Source organism: Hetaerina americana, unplaced genomic scaffold (genome assembly GCF_022747635.1).
Source record: "Hetaerina americana unplaced genomic scaffold, ioHetAmer1.1.p SCAF_82, whole genome shotgun sequence".
Taxonomy (NCBI): Eukaryota; Metazoa; Arthropoda; class Insecta; order Odonata; family Calopterygidae; genus Hetaerina; species Hetaerina americana.
In genome coordinates this window covers 949,335-965,949 of record NW_027287450.1, presented here as the reverse complement: position 1 = coordinate 965,949, position 16,615 = coordinate 949,335, and the positions used below count along the sequence as shown (strand labels likewise).

At 41.9% G+C, this 16,615-nt stretch overlaps 1 protein-coding gene across 3 annotated transcripts in view; it reads left to right on the top strand.

The window, feature by feature from the left end:
* LOC139698330 (sialin-like) overlaps positions 1 to 16,615 on the top strand; it is a 122,478-nt gene that overhangs the window by 28,511 nt on the left and 77,352 nt on the right. For all 3 annotated transcript variants that reach the window (XM_071597235.1, XM_071597233.1, XM_071597234.1), the window contains one exon: positions 8,013 to 8,097. In XM_071597235.1, coding sequence (XP_071453336.1) covers positions 8,013 to 8,097 — 85 coding nt within the window. The remainder of the gene's footprint in view (positions 1 to 8,012; positions 8,098 to 16,615) is intronic.

Here is a 16,615-nt window from a genome sequence, read left to right as displayed (position 1 = left end):
TCAGGTTGGTTGGTACATGAGAATATTGTCTACCCCCACGGCCTTATTTGATTTCAATTTCCTTAATATACTTTTCATCCAGTATGCCTGGATATGAGCAACTCTAATCTGCCTCATCTTCTTTTGATAAACTTACTCTCTGTATTTCTTCCATCTCTCTTGAATCTTCTCTGGTTCAACTAAAATGTTTCCCGACTTTTCTTGGATTTTTTGAACGGATTTTAACTTCTCAATTCCTCACAATCATTTTACCCTCTTTTATGGACCATCAATTTAACCCTTCCTTGGAAAATTTCCACATCCAAGCACTGAGTCTTCCACCTCGCGCCTTTTGATCCATTTGTTTCCCGTCTAAGTTTATAATTGAACTCTGTATACTTTCCTCCACCCAACTCTTGGTGCACATTATTCCATTTCCTCCTCTCGCCTATTTTTCCTATGATTTCGACCGTAATCTATGTTTTTCTTGTTATTTTCCTATTTACTTTTCCAGTAGTTTCGTTTGTGGCTTTAAATGTCCCTTTTCTGATATGATATCATTATTTTCTATAGCACCCAGCTTCCTTTCTTCCCCAAAATATTCTCTGCAGCCGGCTGATACTCCTTCCTAATTGTTCCGGTCAATACTTCCATATACTATTTCATAAACTATCTTACTTGGGTTATCTTTTTGAATCTGATAGCATACTTCATAATTACTAAGTTGTGATCCGAATGCGCATTCGTTCCTGGGAAACAGTGCGAAATGATTATACTGATGGTAATCTGTGCATAGCCATGACATAATCTAACTGTGAATCCCCGGGCACTTTCCATGAATACCTACGCCCTCAAGGTGTCTAGACTGAATGTTCGTTATGCTCAACCCCTGTCTCCTGCAGAATTCTATTGCTTTCTCCCGCGATCTTGCAAACTGTCTTCTCTGCCAGCGATACACCCAATTCCAAAACACGCCTCCCACCACAACACCCCTTTAGACAAATGCTATTGTACCTCAACTCTAGCATCCCTCACACCCTCTGGCCCTCAACTCAAACTCAAGACAATAGAACAGACATATTCTGCTCCTCGACTCCTGGAATGAGGCATCGATTAATCTCAAACTAAGGTTACCCCACCCTCCAGATATTATCATTCCCCCTCCTTTCCCAAAACCTTCCATGTCAATTCTACATCTCCAAAGGTTCCCCTCCCAACTCTTCTCCTCCCAAACCTTTCCCTGCCTTCCCCTTCCATCCAGAATCCTCCCCCTCTCCTCTTAAAACCTTCAAGGTGGTCTTGACTACGAAAATTTCGGAATGCATGTCCTTTTTAATGTGTTTTTCTATATTTTTGTTGGCCAACACCATCTCGCTCCTTCGTTTGGATATATATATATATATATATATATATATATATATATATATATATATATATATATCGTTGATCACCCTTTCTTACTTCCCGATAAAGATTTAACTTTTCCGATTCCGAAAAAGGTAAAGGCTACATCATGTGAGGACTACGGGACGATAAGTTTCATATCCCACGCAGCTAAAGTTGTTCTCAGGATCATAAACAAAAGAATAGAGAGTAGGGCAAATGATAACTTAGGGGATGATCAGTTTGGGTTCAGGAAGGGGAGAGGTACGCGTGATGCCATTGCAGTAATGAGATTATTAATCTAGAGGAATTTAGAACACAACCAGGAGGTATTTGCCTGTTTCGTAGATTTCGAAAAAGCGTATGATAGAGTGAACTGGGAAAAACCAATGAGTATTCTGCAGAAAATAGGAATAGATTGGAGGGAAAGGAGGCTAATCCGCAACCTGTACATGTCTCAGACTGTTCAGGTATGAGTGGGGAACGGGGAGTCCGGTTGGGCAGTGTTAGGAAGAGGTATAAGGCAGGGTTGCCCATTATCACCGTTGCTGTTCAACCTGTATGCAGAGGAAATGATTAAAGAGGTATGGGAAGAACTGGAGGTAGGAATGAAAGTAGGCGAAGAATTCGTAAAATCAGTTAGGTTTGCTGATGACCAAGCTTTAGTTTGTCAGTCAGCCAAGGGGCTGCAAGCATTGCTTAGTGAATTGGAAATTCAGTGTGACAGGTATGGGATGAGAAACAATATTAATGAAACAAAGGTTAAGCGATTTTCTAGAAAGAAAAAGGCTAAGATTAACATTAAAATAGGAGGGCAAAAACTAGAGCAGGTAGAACAGTTTACGTATCTCGGTAGTGTTTTGGGGCAACACGGTCAAAGTAGTCGGTACGTAATTAGAAGAATTGCGCTAGGCAAAGAGGCGTTCACAAGGAGGAGGGAGTTGATGACGGGGACGTTGAGTAAGGATATTAAGAAATGACTCGTAAAAACTTTGATATTGAGCGTAGCTATGTGCGGCGCGGAAACGTGGTTTCCTCTTTTGCCCAACATTCTCCCCTTTATCACAGTCTTCAATATCCCACTGCCGGTCAACACCCCCTTCATCCACTTTTCCTGCCTCCATAGGATTTCTCCCAACAAACCCCTCTCTTCGCCCACCATACCAAGTACTTCCTCATTTGTTTTCTTGTCTGTCCATTTCACCTTCTCCATTCTTCTCCACACCCACATTTCAAAAGCCTCCAGTCTACGTCTATCCTCCTGCTTCAATGACCACGTTTCCGCGCCGTACATAGCTACGCTCCATATAAAAGTTTTTACGAGTCTTTTCTTAACATCCTTACTCAAAGTCCCTGTCATCAACTCCCTCCTCCTTGTGAAAGCCTCTTTGCCTAGCGCAATTCTTCTCCTTACGTCCCTACTACTTTGACCGTGTTGTGTGTATATATATATATATATATATATATATATATATATATATATATATATATATATATATATATATATACTGAAAAAGGATAGAGAGTAGGGCAAATGATTACTTAGGGGATGATCAGTTTGGGTTTAGGAAGGGGAGAGGTACGCGTGAGGCCATTGCAGTAATGAGATTATTAATCGAGAGGAATATAGAACACAACCAGGAAGTATTTGCCTGTTTCGTAGATTTCGAAAAAGCGTATGATAGAGTGAATTGGGAAAAACTAATGAGTATATTGCAGAAAATAGGAATAGATTGGAGGGAAAGGAGGCTAATCCGCAACCTGTACATGTCTCAGACTGCTCAGGTGCGGGTGGGAAACGGGGAGTCAGGATGCTCAGTGTTAGGAAGAGGTGTAAGGCAGGGTTGCCCATTATCACCGTTGCTGTTCAACCTGTATGCAGAGGAAATGATTAAAGAGGCATGGGAAGAACTCGAGGTAGGAATGAAAGTGGGCGGGGAATTCGTAAAATCAGTTAGGTTTGCTGATGACCAAGCTTTAGTTTGTCAGTCAGCCAAGGGGCTGCAAGCATTGCTGAGTGAATTGGAAATTCAGAGCGACATGTATGGGATGAAAATTAGTATTATTAAAACAAAGGTTAGAATGAAAAAGGTTAAGCTTAACATTTAAGTAGGAGGGCAAAAACTAGAGCAGGTAGAACAGTTTACGTATCTGGGAAGTGTTTTGGACCAACACGGTCAAAGTAGTATAGACGTAAGGGAAGAAGTGCGCTAGGCAAAGAGGCCTTCACAAGGAGGAGGAGGTTGATGACAGGGACGTTGGGTAAGGATATTATGAAAAGACTCGTAAAAACTTTGATATGGAGCGTAGCTATGTGCGGCGCGGAAACGTGGTCATTGAAGCAGGAGGATAGACGTAGACTGGAGGCTTTTGAAATGTGGGTGTGGAGAAGAATGGAGAAGGTGAAATGGACAGACAAGAAAACAAATGAGGAAGTACTTGGTATGGTGGGCGAAGAGAGGGGTTTGTTGGGAGAAATCCTATGGAGGCAGGAAAAGGGGCTGAAGGGAGTATTGACCGGCAGCGGGATGTTGAAGACTGTAATTGAGGGGAGAATGTTTGGAAAACGAGGAAAGGGAAGGAACAGGATAGGGATGTTGGACGGGATGAAGGGAGGAATAAAGTACTCGGAGATGAAGAAGGACCTTATATAGAGTAGGATGAAGGATTTTGTGTTGTGTTAGGAATCACAAAATATTTATTTGGTGGCTGTGTCCATCCAAAAACCTACCTTAACCGGTAGATTACCTTAAAAAAATGTATACTGAACACGAATTGTTTCCGTCGAAATATCAAGAAAATACGTGTGAGTGTTCTTCTTTTTTTTGTGTTTCTATATTGTGTGTTACTGTGCATTATATATATATATATATATATATATATATATATATATATATATATATATATATATATATATCGCGAGGAGAGAGCAATTGAGTTCTGCAGGAGACAGGGGTTAGTCATCACCAACACTTGGTTTAGACAACAGAAAATGCGTAGGTATACTAGGAAAATGCCAGGTGACTCAGGAAGACAGCAGTTAGATTATTAAATGTTAGGAACATGTTTCGGACCGGTGCGATAAATTGGCACAGCTTCCCGGTAGCGGATGCGCACTCTGACCACAATTTAGTTGTTATGAAGTGTAGCGTCCGTTTCAAAAAGATAAGACAAGGGCGACGGGCTAAGAGAATGTAGCAGCATTAAATAGATCGATAAGGAAGGATTATCACCGGGCTTTAGAGGAAATCATGAATGAGGGAAAAGAGTACTATCGAGGAAAAATGAAAATATATCAACATGAGGATATCAAAAGCCTCAAAAGAAACAATTGGAACTGTGCATGGGAAAGGGACAAGGAAACCATTGATCACGGATCAGATGATTAGAAAGATACCTGAGAGAAGGACATGAAAGAATATAAACACAGAGTTAGGCAAGAGGAAGTACAACGAGTTAAATAATGAATTCAGCCGGGCAACAAATACAGCAAAAGAAGCATCGTTCATGACACAGTGCGAGAATATGGAAAGTTTGCAGAGGAAGGGTGAAATTGGTGCACTACGATTATTAGTCGGGTAAGACAGTAGTTGACACCGAAAATATACAGAAGAGATGACAGGAATATATATATATATATATATATATATATATATATATATATATATATATATATATATTTGTAGAAGACCTGTATGGTAAAGAACTTAAGCCAACAAGGTTAAACATAGAAAAGGAACAGGACGTGGAGGTAGATAGCTTCGGTCCAGGCATACTGAACGATGAGATAGAAAGGACTTTAAGGAGATGAAACCAAATAAGGCTGTGGGGGTAGACAACATTCATGCGGAACTACTAAGACGTTAGAAAAATGTTGAAGGAAGAGCCTATATGGACAGATTCGTAGTATCTACGGGAAAGGAAGCTGGCCGAAAGACTGTGAATCAGCTATACGAGCTAAACAAAACACAATCTTGCCATTTACTCTACATCAATTCCTTCATACCTGTATACTTTCTTACTCCCATTATCCCGTCCAACATTCATATCATGTTCCTTCCCTTTCCTCGTTTGCCTAACATTCTCCCCTCAATTACAGTCTTCAACATCCCACTGCCGGTCAATACCCCCTTCATCCATTTTTCTGCCTCCATAAGATTTCTCCCAACAAACCCCTCTCTTCGCCCACCATACGTAGTACTTCCTCATTTGTTTTCCTTTCCGTCAATTTCGCCCTCACTATTGTTCTCCACACCCACATTTCAAAAGCCTCACATCTACGTCTATCCTCCTACTTCAGTGACCAAGTTTCTGCGCCGTACGTACCTACGCTTTATATAAAAGGTTTGACGAGTCTCTTCTTTATATCCTTACTCAACGTCCCTGTCATCAACTCCCTCCTCCTTGTGAAAGCCTTTTTGCCTATTGCAATATTTCTCCTTACGCCCCTACTACTTTGACCGTTTTGGTCCAATACATTTCCGAGTAAACTGTTCTACCTGCTCTAGTGTTTGTCCTCCTATTTGAATTTTTAACTTCGCATTTTTCTTCCTTGAAAATCGCAATCGAATCGAAAATCTTTGCTGTATTAATATTGATTCTCATCCCATATCTGTTATTCTGAATTTCCAATTCACTCAGCAATGCCTGCCACCCCTTGGCTGACTGACAGACTAAAGCTTGGTCATCAGCAAACCTATCTGATTTCACGTATTCCCCTGCGATTTTCATTCCTACCTCCAGTTCTCCCCATGAACTTTTATTCATTTGGCATGCCTTTTTAATCGTTAATCATGGCAACCCCTCGTTGGCTCTCGTCCCCGCCGCGTTATATTATTCTATAACACTCACTCCAGTAATCCGCACTATCCTTCCATCTCACCTCGCACATACCTAAAATATCTATATTACCACTTCCAATCTCTCGCTTTATATTGTCTAAATTTCCTGTCCTCAACATTGTCGTAACATTCCAAGTTCCTATTGAAACTAATTTGGTCTTCTTGTCCTGCGTCTTCTGTCCTGCTGCTGTCGGTTTTCCTGACAAGCCTTTCGTGAGATGACGATTTTTACATGGATATAGATATAAGGAAAAAGGATAGGAACACATACGAAATAAGAACTCTGGAATGGTGGGGTGGATTGCGATGGTGCGGTTGCAAACGTACAGGCTTTCCACCGAGATGTCCCGGCTTCAAACCCTGGAGAGAAGAAATATTTTTCGGTGGTATCCAGATCCCTACTTAATGTGCATTGTGGAGAGCACTTTGAGTGAGTACGGCGTCCGTCGGATGGGATGTTATACTGCAGACCCCTTGGCGCCTTTCGACAAGAGTAAGCCGATGCTGACACCGGGCTTCTCTCCGCCTTTCCTTTTCCATCCATCCCTAATGGCGCAAATGACCTTAGCTGTCGGTCGCCCCCACAAAAACCCCTACTAGGAATGGTGGGGAAGGTGGAATAGAGCAGATCAAGCGCAAAAATATGTCTTTGACCGGGACTTGAGCCTAGAGAGCATCGGCCCGGGAAGTCGAAAGATCCGGTGTTCAAGTCCCGGCCAAGGAAATATTTTTACACTCGTGATCTTCTCAATTCCGCCTTCCCCACCTCCCCTGTGTTCGTCCTTTATTTGTGTTCCTATCCCTTTTCCTTATATCTATTTCCATTCGAATGAATATAATTCTGCCATATGGCGTGTTTTCGTGTTTGCGTGTGTATTTGGCCAATGTGGCTCGTCTCCTTCTCGCTATGCGTGCCGCGAAACACATTATACGCATATCCCTATCGTTTATGACGTTCCATGAGTGCTTTACTCACTATCATTTCCTCTGGTGTTGTATATTTCTTCTTTGGTGGGTGAAACAGCTCCATAAGAATCGGGGTACTTGTTTTGGATTAATTCCCCGCAGATTTCAGTGTAATGTAGGTTTCCTCAATAGCTCAAGTGGTTAGAGCATAGGCCCGGGAAGGCGAAAGATACGTGGAGTAAGTCCTATTCAAGGGAATATTTTTGTATTTGTGATCTCCTCGATTCCGCCTTCCCCACCTCTCCTTTGTTCGTCTTTTATGTGTTTCTATCCCTTTTCCTCGTATTTATTTCCATTCATATATATTATATATATATATATATATATATATATATATATATATATATATTATATATATATTATATATACATATTATTATTACATATATATACACATATATATATATATGTATATGTATATATATACATACATATATATATATATATATATATATATATATATATATATATATATATATATATATAAACCATAAACACAGTAATCGACTCGAAGGTCGGTTTAGTAGGTGATGGTAGAGTTCACCCAGTACTAAGCCCGTTGGCGTGTGAAATTCACACATCAGGGTAGGGGGGCCAGTTCCTTTCCCTGTGCCGGTTGTGGTTTCCCAGGAAGATCTGGTACCCGAAAAATCACATAGCTTGGGTGGAGCTGCAGGTGCCCGGAGTGCCCCTCCGGTCGGCAGTCCAACGCTCTAACCCCTGGACTACCGCGACCCACATAAATAAATATATATATATATATATATATATATACATATATACATAGACACAAACACAATTGTATATAAATATATATATTTAATCACTTTTATTGTATTTTCAGAGCATGATTTGGCCCGCAGCTCACGTCCTTGCATACCGATGGTATTCTCAAGTGGAGAGGACGACGGTTATCTCATTTTACGCTGGTATGTAATGATGAAATCTTACTCCATAAGTGTTAAGATTAATGTTGCACATTAGAAGTTTTCGCTCGTTATTGCACTAGTGTAGAGGCCAGCAAATTTCATTTTACTCTATTAGCGCCATCAAATTTCAATTCTTGGGCACACCCAGCGCCTCCCCCACCCCAGCCCTCGCATTCCCTCCCCACAAAACCTTTCAGTCTGACCTGAAGAAAGCCTAAACTTAACAGAAAAGATTTAACATTCTGAAATGTTGGTGTACTTTTACGTGTTCTCTTTGATACGAGTATTTTTGTGTTCCGTTATGCCGTTAAAGTGTTATATTATTCTAGTGAGTGCGTCTACATTGTCTATTTTTGTATGTATGTATATATATATATTTATAAATATATATAAATAAATAAATAAATAAATATATATATATATATATATACACACACACATAGATATATAGTCATTACTTCTAATTCTTCCAATGAAGAGGGAGTTGAATTCCGTCGAAATGATCAAGAAATAACGTGTGAGTGATCTTTTTATGCGTTCTTATATCGATTGCTCCTGTCAAAACTTGCTATTCATCACGCCCGTGTTACTTCGACGATTTCATATATATATATATATATATATATATATATATATATATATATATATATATTTATTTATTTATATATATTTTTAAATATATATATCTCCTGTGTTCGTCTTGTATGTGTCACTATGCCTGTTCCTCGTATTTATTTCCATTCATATATAATATATATATGTATAAATATAATAAGCATAAACCATAAACACAGTAATCAACCCGAAGGTCGGTTTAGTAGGTGATGGTAGAGTTCAGCCAGTCGGATTTGTACTGGGTGAACTCTCTACCATCACCTACCAAACCGACCTTCGGGGTGATTACTGTGTTTATGGATACATATGCATACATATCCATATATATATATATATATATATATATATATATATTTATATATATATATATATAATTTTTTTAAGGTAATCTACCGGTTAAGGTAGGTTTTTGGATGGACACAACTACCAAACACATATTTTATTACTCCTAACAAAACATAAAATCCATCATCCTACTCTATATCAGGTCCCTCTTCATCTCTGAGTACTTTCTTCCTCCCTTTATCCCGTCCAACATCCCTATCCTGTTCCTTCCCTTTCCTCTTTTGCCCAACATTCTACCCTCTATCACAGTCTTCAACATCCCACTGCCGGTCAACACCCCCTTCATCCACTTTTCCTGCCTCCATACGATTGCTCCCAACAAACCCCTCTCTTCGCCCACCATACCAAGTACTTCCTCATTTGTTTTCTTGTCTGTCCATTTCACCTTCTCCATTCTTCTCCACACCCACATTTCAAAAGCCTCCAGTCTACGTCTATCCTCCTGCTTCAATGACCACGTTTCCGCACCGTACATAGCTACGCTCCATATAAAAGTTTTTCCGAGTCTTTTCTTAACATCCTTACTCAAAGTCCCTGTCATCAACTCCCTCCTCCTTGTGAAAGCCTCTTTGCCTAGCGCAATTCTTCTCCTTACGTCCCTACTACTTTGACCGTGTTGGTCCAAAACACTACCGAGATACGTAAACTGTTCTACCTGCTCTAGTTTTTGCCCTCCTATTCTAATGTTAAGCTTGGCCTTTTTCTTTCTAGAAAATCGCATAACCTTTGTTTTATTAATATTGATTCTTATCCCATACCTGCCGCACTGAACCTCCAATTCACTCAGCAATGCTTGCAGCCCCTTGGCTGACTGACAAACTAAAGCTTGGTCATCAGCAAACCTAACTGATTTTACGAATTCCCCGCCCACTTTCATTCCTACCTCGAGTTCTTCCCATGCCTCTTTAATCATTTCCTCTGCATACAGATTGAACAGCAACGGCGATAATGGGCAACCCTGCCTTACACCCCTTCCTAGCACTGCCCATCCTGACTCCCCGTTTCCCACCCGCACCTGAGCAGTCTGAGACATGTACAGGTTGCGGATTAGTCTCCTTTCCCTCCAATCTATTCCTATTTTCTGCAATATACTCATTAGTTTTTCCCAATTCACTCTGTCAAACGCTTTTTCTAAATCTACGAAACAGGCAAATATCTCCTGGTTGTGTTCAAAAGTCCTCTCGATTAATAATCTCATTACTGCAATGGCATCACGCGTACCTCTCCCCTTCCTAAACCCAAACTGATCATCCCCTAAGTAATCATTTGCCCTACCCTCTATCCTTTTGTTTATGGTCCTGAGAACAACTTTAGCTGCGTGGGATATCAAACTAATTGTCCTATAGTCCTCACATGACGTGGCCTTTACCTTTTTCGGAATCGGAACTAAAACTGCTCTCACAAAGTCTTCCGGCCAGATTCCCTCCTCATAAATACTACGGATCAGCCCATATAGCCTCTTCCTCCCACATTTTTCTAGGCATTTTAAAAGTTCCACGGGAATGTTATCTACCCCCACGGCCTTATTTAGTTTCATCTCCCTTAATGCCCTTTCTATCTCATTGTCTAGTATGCCTGGACCTAAGCTGTCTTCCTCTACGTCATTTTCTTTTTCAATGTCTAACTTTGTTGGTCTAAGCTGCTTACTATACAGTTCTTCTATATACTCCTTCCATCTCTCTTGGATCATTCCTGCGTCAACTATTACCTTACCCGCCTTATCCCTAACTGTTAGCATAGCTCTTCCTTTCTTACTTCCCGATAACGATTTAACTTTGCTGTACAGCGCACCGATTTCACCCTGCCTCTGCAGACTTTCCATATCCTCGCACTGCGTCTTCCACCATGCGTCTTTTGCCTTATTTGTTGCCCGCCTCAATTTATTGTTCAATTCTTTGTACTTCATTTTGCCTAATTCTGTATTTATATTCTTCCATTTTCGCCGCTCATCCATCTTTGTGATCATCTCATCCGTGATCCATGGTTTCCTAGTCCTTTTAGCGTTAACGGTTCCAATAGTGTCTTTTGCGGCTTTAGACAACCCTTTCTTGATCATTTCCCATTTTTCTTCGATAGTACTAAGCCCTTTACCATCCTCCATGATTTTCTCTGCCGCCTGTTTGTATTTCTTCCTTTTCAACCCATTTAGTGCTTCTACATTCCATTTTCTAACCCGCTGCCCCTGCCTTATCTTTTTGAAACGTACGCTACATTTCATAACAACGAAATTGTGGTCTGAGTCCGCATCCGCTCCCGGGAAGCTGTGGGAATTTATCACACTGTTCCTAAACCTGTGTCTCACTAGGATATAATCTAGCTGATATATTCCTGAGTCACCTGGCATTTTCCATGTATTCCTGCGTCTTTTGTGGTGTCTAAACCAAGTGTTGGTGATGACTAACCCCTGTCTCCTGCACAACTCAACCGCTTTCTCCCCACGGTCATTCCTCGTGCCTAAACCGTAGTCCCCCACCTCATCACCATCTCTTCCTTCGCCTACCGTCGCATTCCAATCCCCCATCACTATCAAATGTTTCCCTGCATGAACACACGCGATCATGTCCTCTAACTGATCGTATATCCTATCGACCTCTTCTTCCTTATGGTTGCTCGGTGGCATGTATACCTGAATGATAACTAAGTTCGTCGGTTCTGCTTTTATCTCCACTAGTAGTATTCTATCCGTTACCTGCTCTATGTTGACTACGCTTCTTCCTACCTCTTTATTTGATACTATGGCAATCCCTCGTTGGCTCTCGTCCCCACCGCTGTATATTATTCTATACTTATCACTCCAGTAATCCCCGCTATCCTTCCATCTCACCTCGCAAAGACCTAAAATATCTATATTTCCCCTTTCCATCTCTCGCTTAACATTCTCCAATTTCCCTGTCCTCATCATTGTCCTAACATTCCACGTTCCTATTCTAACTAATTTGGTCTTATCCTGCGTCTTCTGTCCTGCTGCTGCTGGTTTTCCCTTGCAAGGGTTTCGTGGGATGACGACCGCGGAAGCCTTGCCTCCCCCGCTGCCGGGCACGACACGCCGCCGATTAGGCCGAGCCCCGTACTTGCCAGGACTCAAAATCTCGGTATTGTCTGTCATATTTTTCTTGGGAATGATAATTGAGGTGGTTTCCCGTTGCCTTCCTCAATAGTGTTTTTAACGTGACACCATCACTTACTGGCCGCCCCACTGGGGTCAGACGCCATTGCAGCCGCCTCACTGAGGAACAGACGCTGCGTGGACTACCTTTTGTCTGGCTCCTAACCTTCGACCTATCTGGCATGGGTGACCCTACCAGGAGCAATTTTTATTACTCCCGCCAGCACAGCTCTAGGGGTCATCGGAACGCACAAGCCCTTCCACCACGTCAAGGTTGTAGTCCGGGGAGGGGATATATATATACATACACGAGGGTCATCCGGAAAGTAGTACCCGTTCGTGAAATAAAGACACAAAAGTAAATATTAACAAACATAAAAAATTTTATTTGAAAGAGGATACTTTAAACTACTTCTCAACATAATCTCCAAGCAAATTAAGGCATTTGTCATAACGTGTGACAAGTTTCTGTATTCCTGCTGCATAGTCCTTCGCCGCCAGCTCATTGAGATACGCGAGGGACCCATCTTGCACAAATTTTTGCATAATGCAGATGGTGTTTAACAATTTCATGAACAATTGTTCGAGAAACATTGGGAAAATGCTCACAGATGTCATCAATTGTGACGCGCCGATCGTTCCTCACGAATTCGTCAACTGAGCTCACCAGTTGGTCTGTAATGACAGACGGTCTCTCCGAACGCTCATCGTCGTGTGTGTTCCCCCTCCCCATGTTGAAGTTGCGACACCACCGCCGAACAGACGACTCGTCCATTACATTGTCTCCATACACCTCCTTTAATTGGCGATGAATATCACATGGGCGAACGTTTCTTGCATTGAGGAATTTAATCACTGCCCTCACTTCACAACTGGCGGCGTTCTCAATTTTTTTAAACATTGTAAACAATCACAGAAACAACACAGGCAATGCTAGCGTCACGCAACTTGGCTCAGAGAAGGCAGACAAGCCACTGAAGCTATCTGACCTCGTCCAGCGGCTACTCGCGTCGTCAGCACTTCATGCGGCACGAACGGGTACTACTTTCCGGATGACCCTCGTATATACACATATATATCTATATCCCCTCCCATGGACTACAAACTTGACGTGGTGGAAGGGGTTTTGCGTTCTGATGGCCCCTAGACCCCTGCTGGCGGGATAATGATAACTGCTCCTGGTACGGTCACCTATGCGAGATAGGTCGAAGGTTAGCAGCCAAACGAAAGGTAGTCCAGGCAGCGTCTGTTCCTCAGTGAGGCGACTCCAAAGGCGTCTGACTCCAATGGGGCGACCATTGAATAATGGTGTCACATTCAAACACTATTGACGATGGCAACGGGAAACCACCTCAATTATCATTCCCAAGATAAATATGACGGACAATACCGAGATTTTGAGTCCTGGCAACTACGGGGCTCGGCCTAATCGGCGGCGTGTCGTGCCTGGCAGCGGGGGAGGCCAGGCTTCCGCGGTCGTCATCCCACGAAACCCTTGTAAGGGAAAACCAGCAGCAGCAGGACAGAAGACGCAGGAGAAGAAAACCAAATTAGTTAGAATAGGAACGTGGAATGTTAGAACAATGATGAGGACAGGGAAATTGGAAAATGTTAAGCGAGAGATGGACATGGGAAATATAGATATTTTAGGTCTATGCGAGGTGAGTTGGAAGGATAGCGGGGTTATTGGAATGATAATTATAGAATAATATACAGCGGCGGGGACGAGAGACAACGAGGGGTTTCCATAGTATTAAATGAAGAGATAGGCAGAAGCGTAATCAACATAGAACAAGAAACGGATAGAATTTTATTAGTAGAGATAAAAGCAGAACCGATGAATTTGGTCATTGTTCAAGTATACATGCCACTGAGCAACCATAAGGAGGAAGAGGTCGATTGAATATACGAACAGGCATTAGCGCGGGTGTTCCTGCAGGAAACCATTTGATAGTGATGGGGGGGATTGGAATGCGACGGTAGGTGAAGGAAAAGATGGTGATGAGGTGGGGGACTACGGACTACCGCGTGTAGAAAGTAATTAAATTCTGCAGGAGACAGGGTTTAGTCATCACCAACACTTTACATGGAATATTCCAGGTGTCGCAGAAAGTTATCAGTTAGATTGTATTCTGTTTGGGCACAGGTTTAGGAACAGTGTGATAAATTCGCACAGCTTCCCGGGAGCGAATGCGGACTCTAACCACAATTTAGTTGTAATAAAATGTATCGTCCGTTTCAAAAAGATTCGGCCGGTGCGGCGGATTAGTATATGGAATGGAAGAAGTACTCAGCAGGCTGTAAATAAAATCATGGAGGACCATAAAGAGCTAAGTACTATCGAAGAAAAATGGGAATATATCAAGAAAGGGATATCGAAAGCCACAAAAGAAACTTTAGGAAGTGTAACGGGAAAATGACAAGGGAGCCATGGGTCACGGATGAAATGATTACAAAGATGGAAGGCAGAACAAAATGGAAGAATGTAAACACAGAATTGGGCAAAATGAAGTACAAAGACTTAAATAATAATCTGAGACCAGCATCAAATAAGGCAAAGGAGCATGGTGGACAACGCAGAGCGAGGATATGGAAAGTTTGCAGAAGGGTGATATTGGTTCGCTCAACGGAATCTGGCCTGACTGAAGACTTCGTGAGATCTGTGTTAGTTCCTATTCCGAAAAAGGTAATAGCTACATCATGTGAGGACTAAGGGACAATAAGTGTGAAAGCCTACGCAGCTAATGTTGTTCTCAGGGTCATAAATAAAAGGATAGAGAGCAGGGCAAATGATAACTTAGGGGATGATCAGTTTGGGTTTAAGAAGCGCAGAGGTACGCGTGATGCCATTGCAGTAATGAGATTATTAATCGAGAGGAATATAGAATACAATCAGGACGCATTTGCCTGTTTGGTAGATTTCAATAAGGCATTTTATAGAGTGAATTGGGATAACTAATGAGTATATTGCAGGAAATTGGAATAGATTGGAGGGAAAGGAGGCTAATCCGCAACCTGTACATGTCTCAGACTGCTCAAGTGCGAGTGGAGAACGGGGAGTCCGGGTGGGCAGTGCTAGGAAGAAGTCTAAGGCAGGGTTGCCCATTATCACCGTTGCTGTTCAACCTGTATGTAGAGGAAATGATGAAAGAGGCATGGGAGGAACTGGAGGTAGGAATGAATGTGGGCGGGGATTTCGTAAAATCAGTTAGGTTCGCTGTCGACCAAGCTTTAGTTTGTCAGTGAGCCAAAGGGTTGTAAGCGTTGCTGAGTGTGTTCGAAATTCAGTGCGACAGGTATGGGATGAGAAACAATATTAATGAAACAAAGGTTAAGCGATTTTTTAGAAAGAAAAAGGCTAAGATGAACATTAAAATTGGACGGCAAAAATTAGAGCAGGTAGAACAGTTTACGTGTATAGTATTTCGGAAGTGTTATGGACCAACACGGTCAAAGTAGTAGGGATGTAGGTAGAAGAATTGCGTTCGGCAAAGAGGCTTTCACAAGGAGGAAGGAGTTGATAACAGGGACGTTGAGTAAGGATATTAAGAAAAGACTTGAAAAAGCATTGATATGGAGCGTAGCTATGTGCGGCGCGGAAACGTGGGAATTGAAGCAGGAGGATAGACGTAGACTGGAGGCTTTTGAAATGTGGGAGTGGAGAAGAACGGATAAGGTGAAATTGACTGAAAGGGAAACAAATTATGAAGTACTTGGTGTGGTGGGAGAAGAGAGGGGTGAAATTCTATGGAGGCAGGAAAAACGGATGAAACGCGTATTTATCGGCAGTGGGATGTTGAAGATTGTAATAGAGGGGCGAATGTTAGCTAAAAAGTAAGCAGTGGGGATGGATGAACGGAGGAAGGAAGTATTCAGAGATGAAGAGGGGCCAGATGTAGATTAGGATGCTGGATTGTATTTCGTTAGGAGGCACGAAATATTTATTGTTAGGTAGTTGTGTTGGCAGTGTGTAAAATGATTAGGACTATATGTGATAGAAGTAAATAGAGATATTTAAACATAGGATTATGCAGAAGGAAGTACAAAGAGTTAAATAGTTAACTGAGGCAATTTACTACTAGCGCCAAAGAAACGGGGTGAAGATTGTTTAAAGGAATGTAAAATTGGGTTCGCTGCACAGTAAAGCACTATTGGTGGTCATACTAAACGGATAATCCGGGTTTCTGGGGACGCCTCCGGACACCTTCACCTTTATCCAAACTGTGATGTACAGGTACCGGACCATCCTGAGGAACAGTAGACAGCAAGTTGAAAGAACATCTCCCTCTTCTCATTTGTGAAATCTATGCGCCTTAGGGCTTAGTAACGGGTGAACTCCACCCTGGCCTATCAATCCGACCTTCGGGTTGATAAAGGTAAGATGTAAAAAATCATGCATACTGTCAAGAATGAGTCAAGGAGGTTTTAATTCGATCGAGGTAGATTCATGAG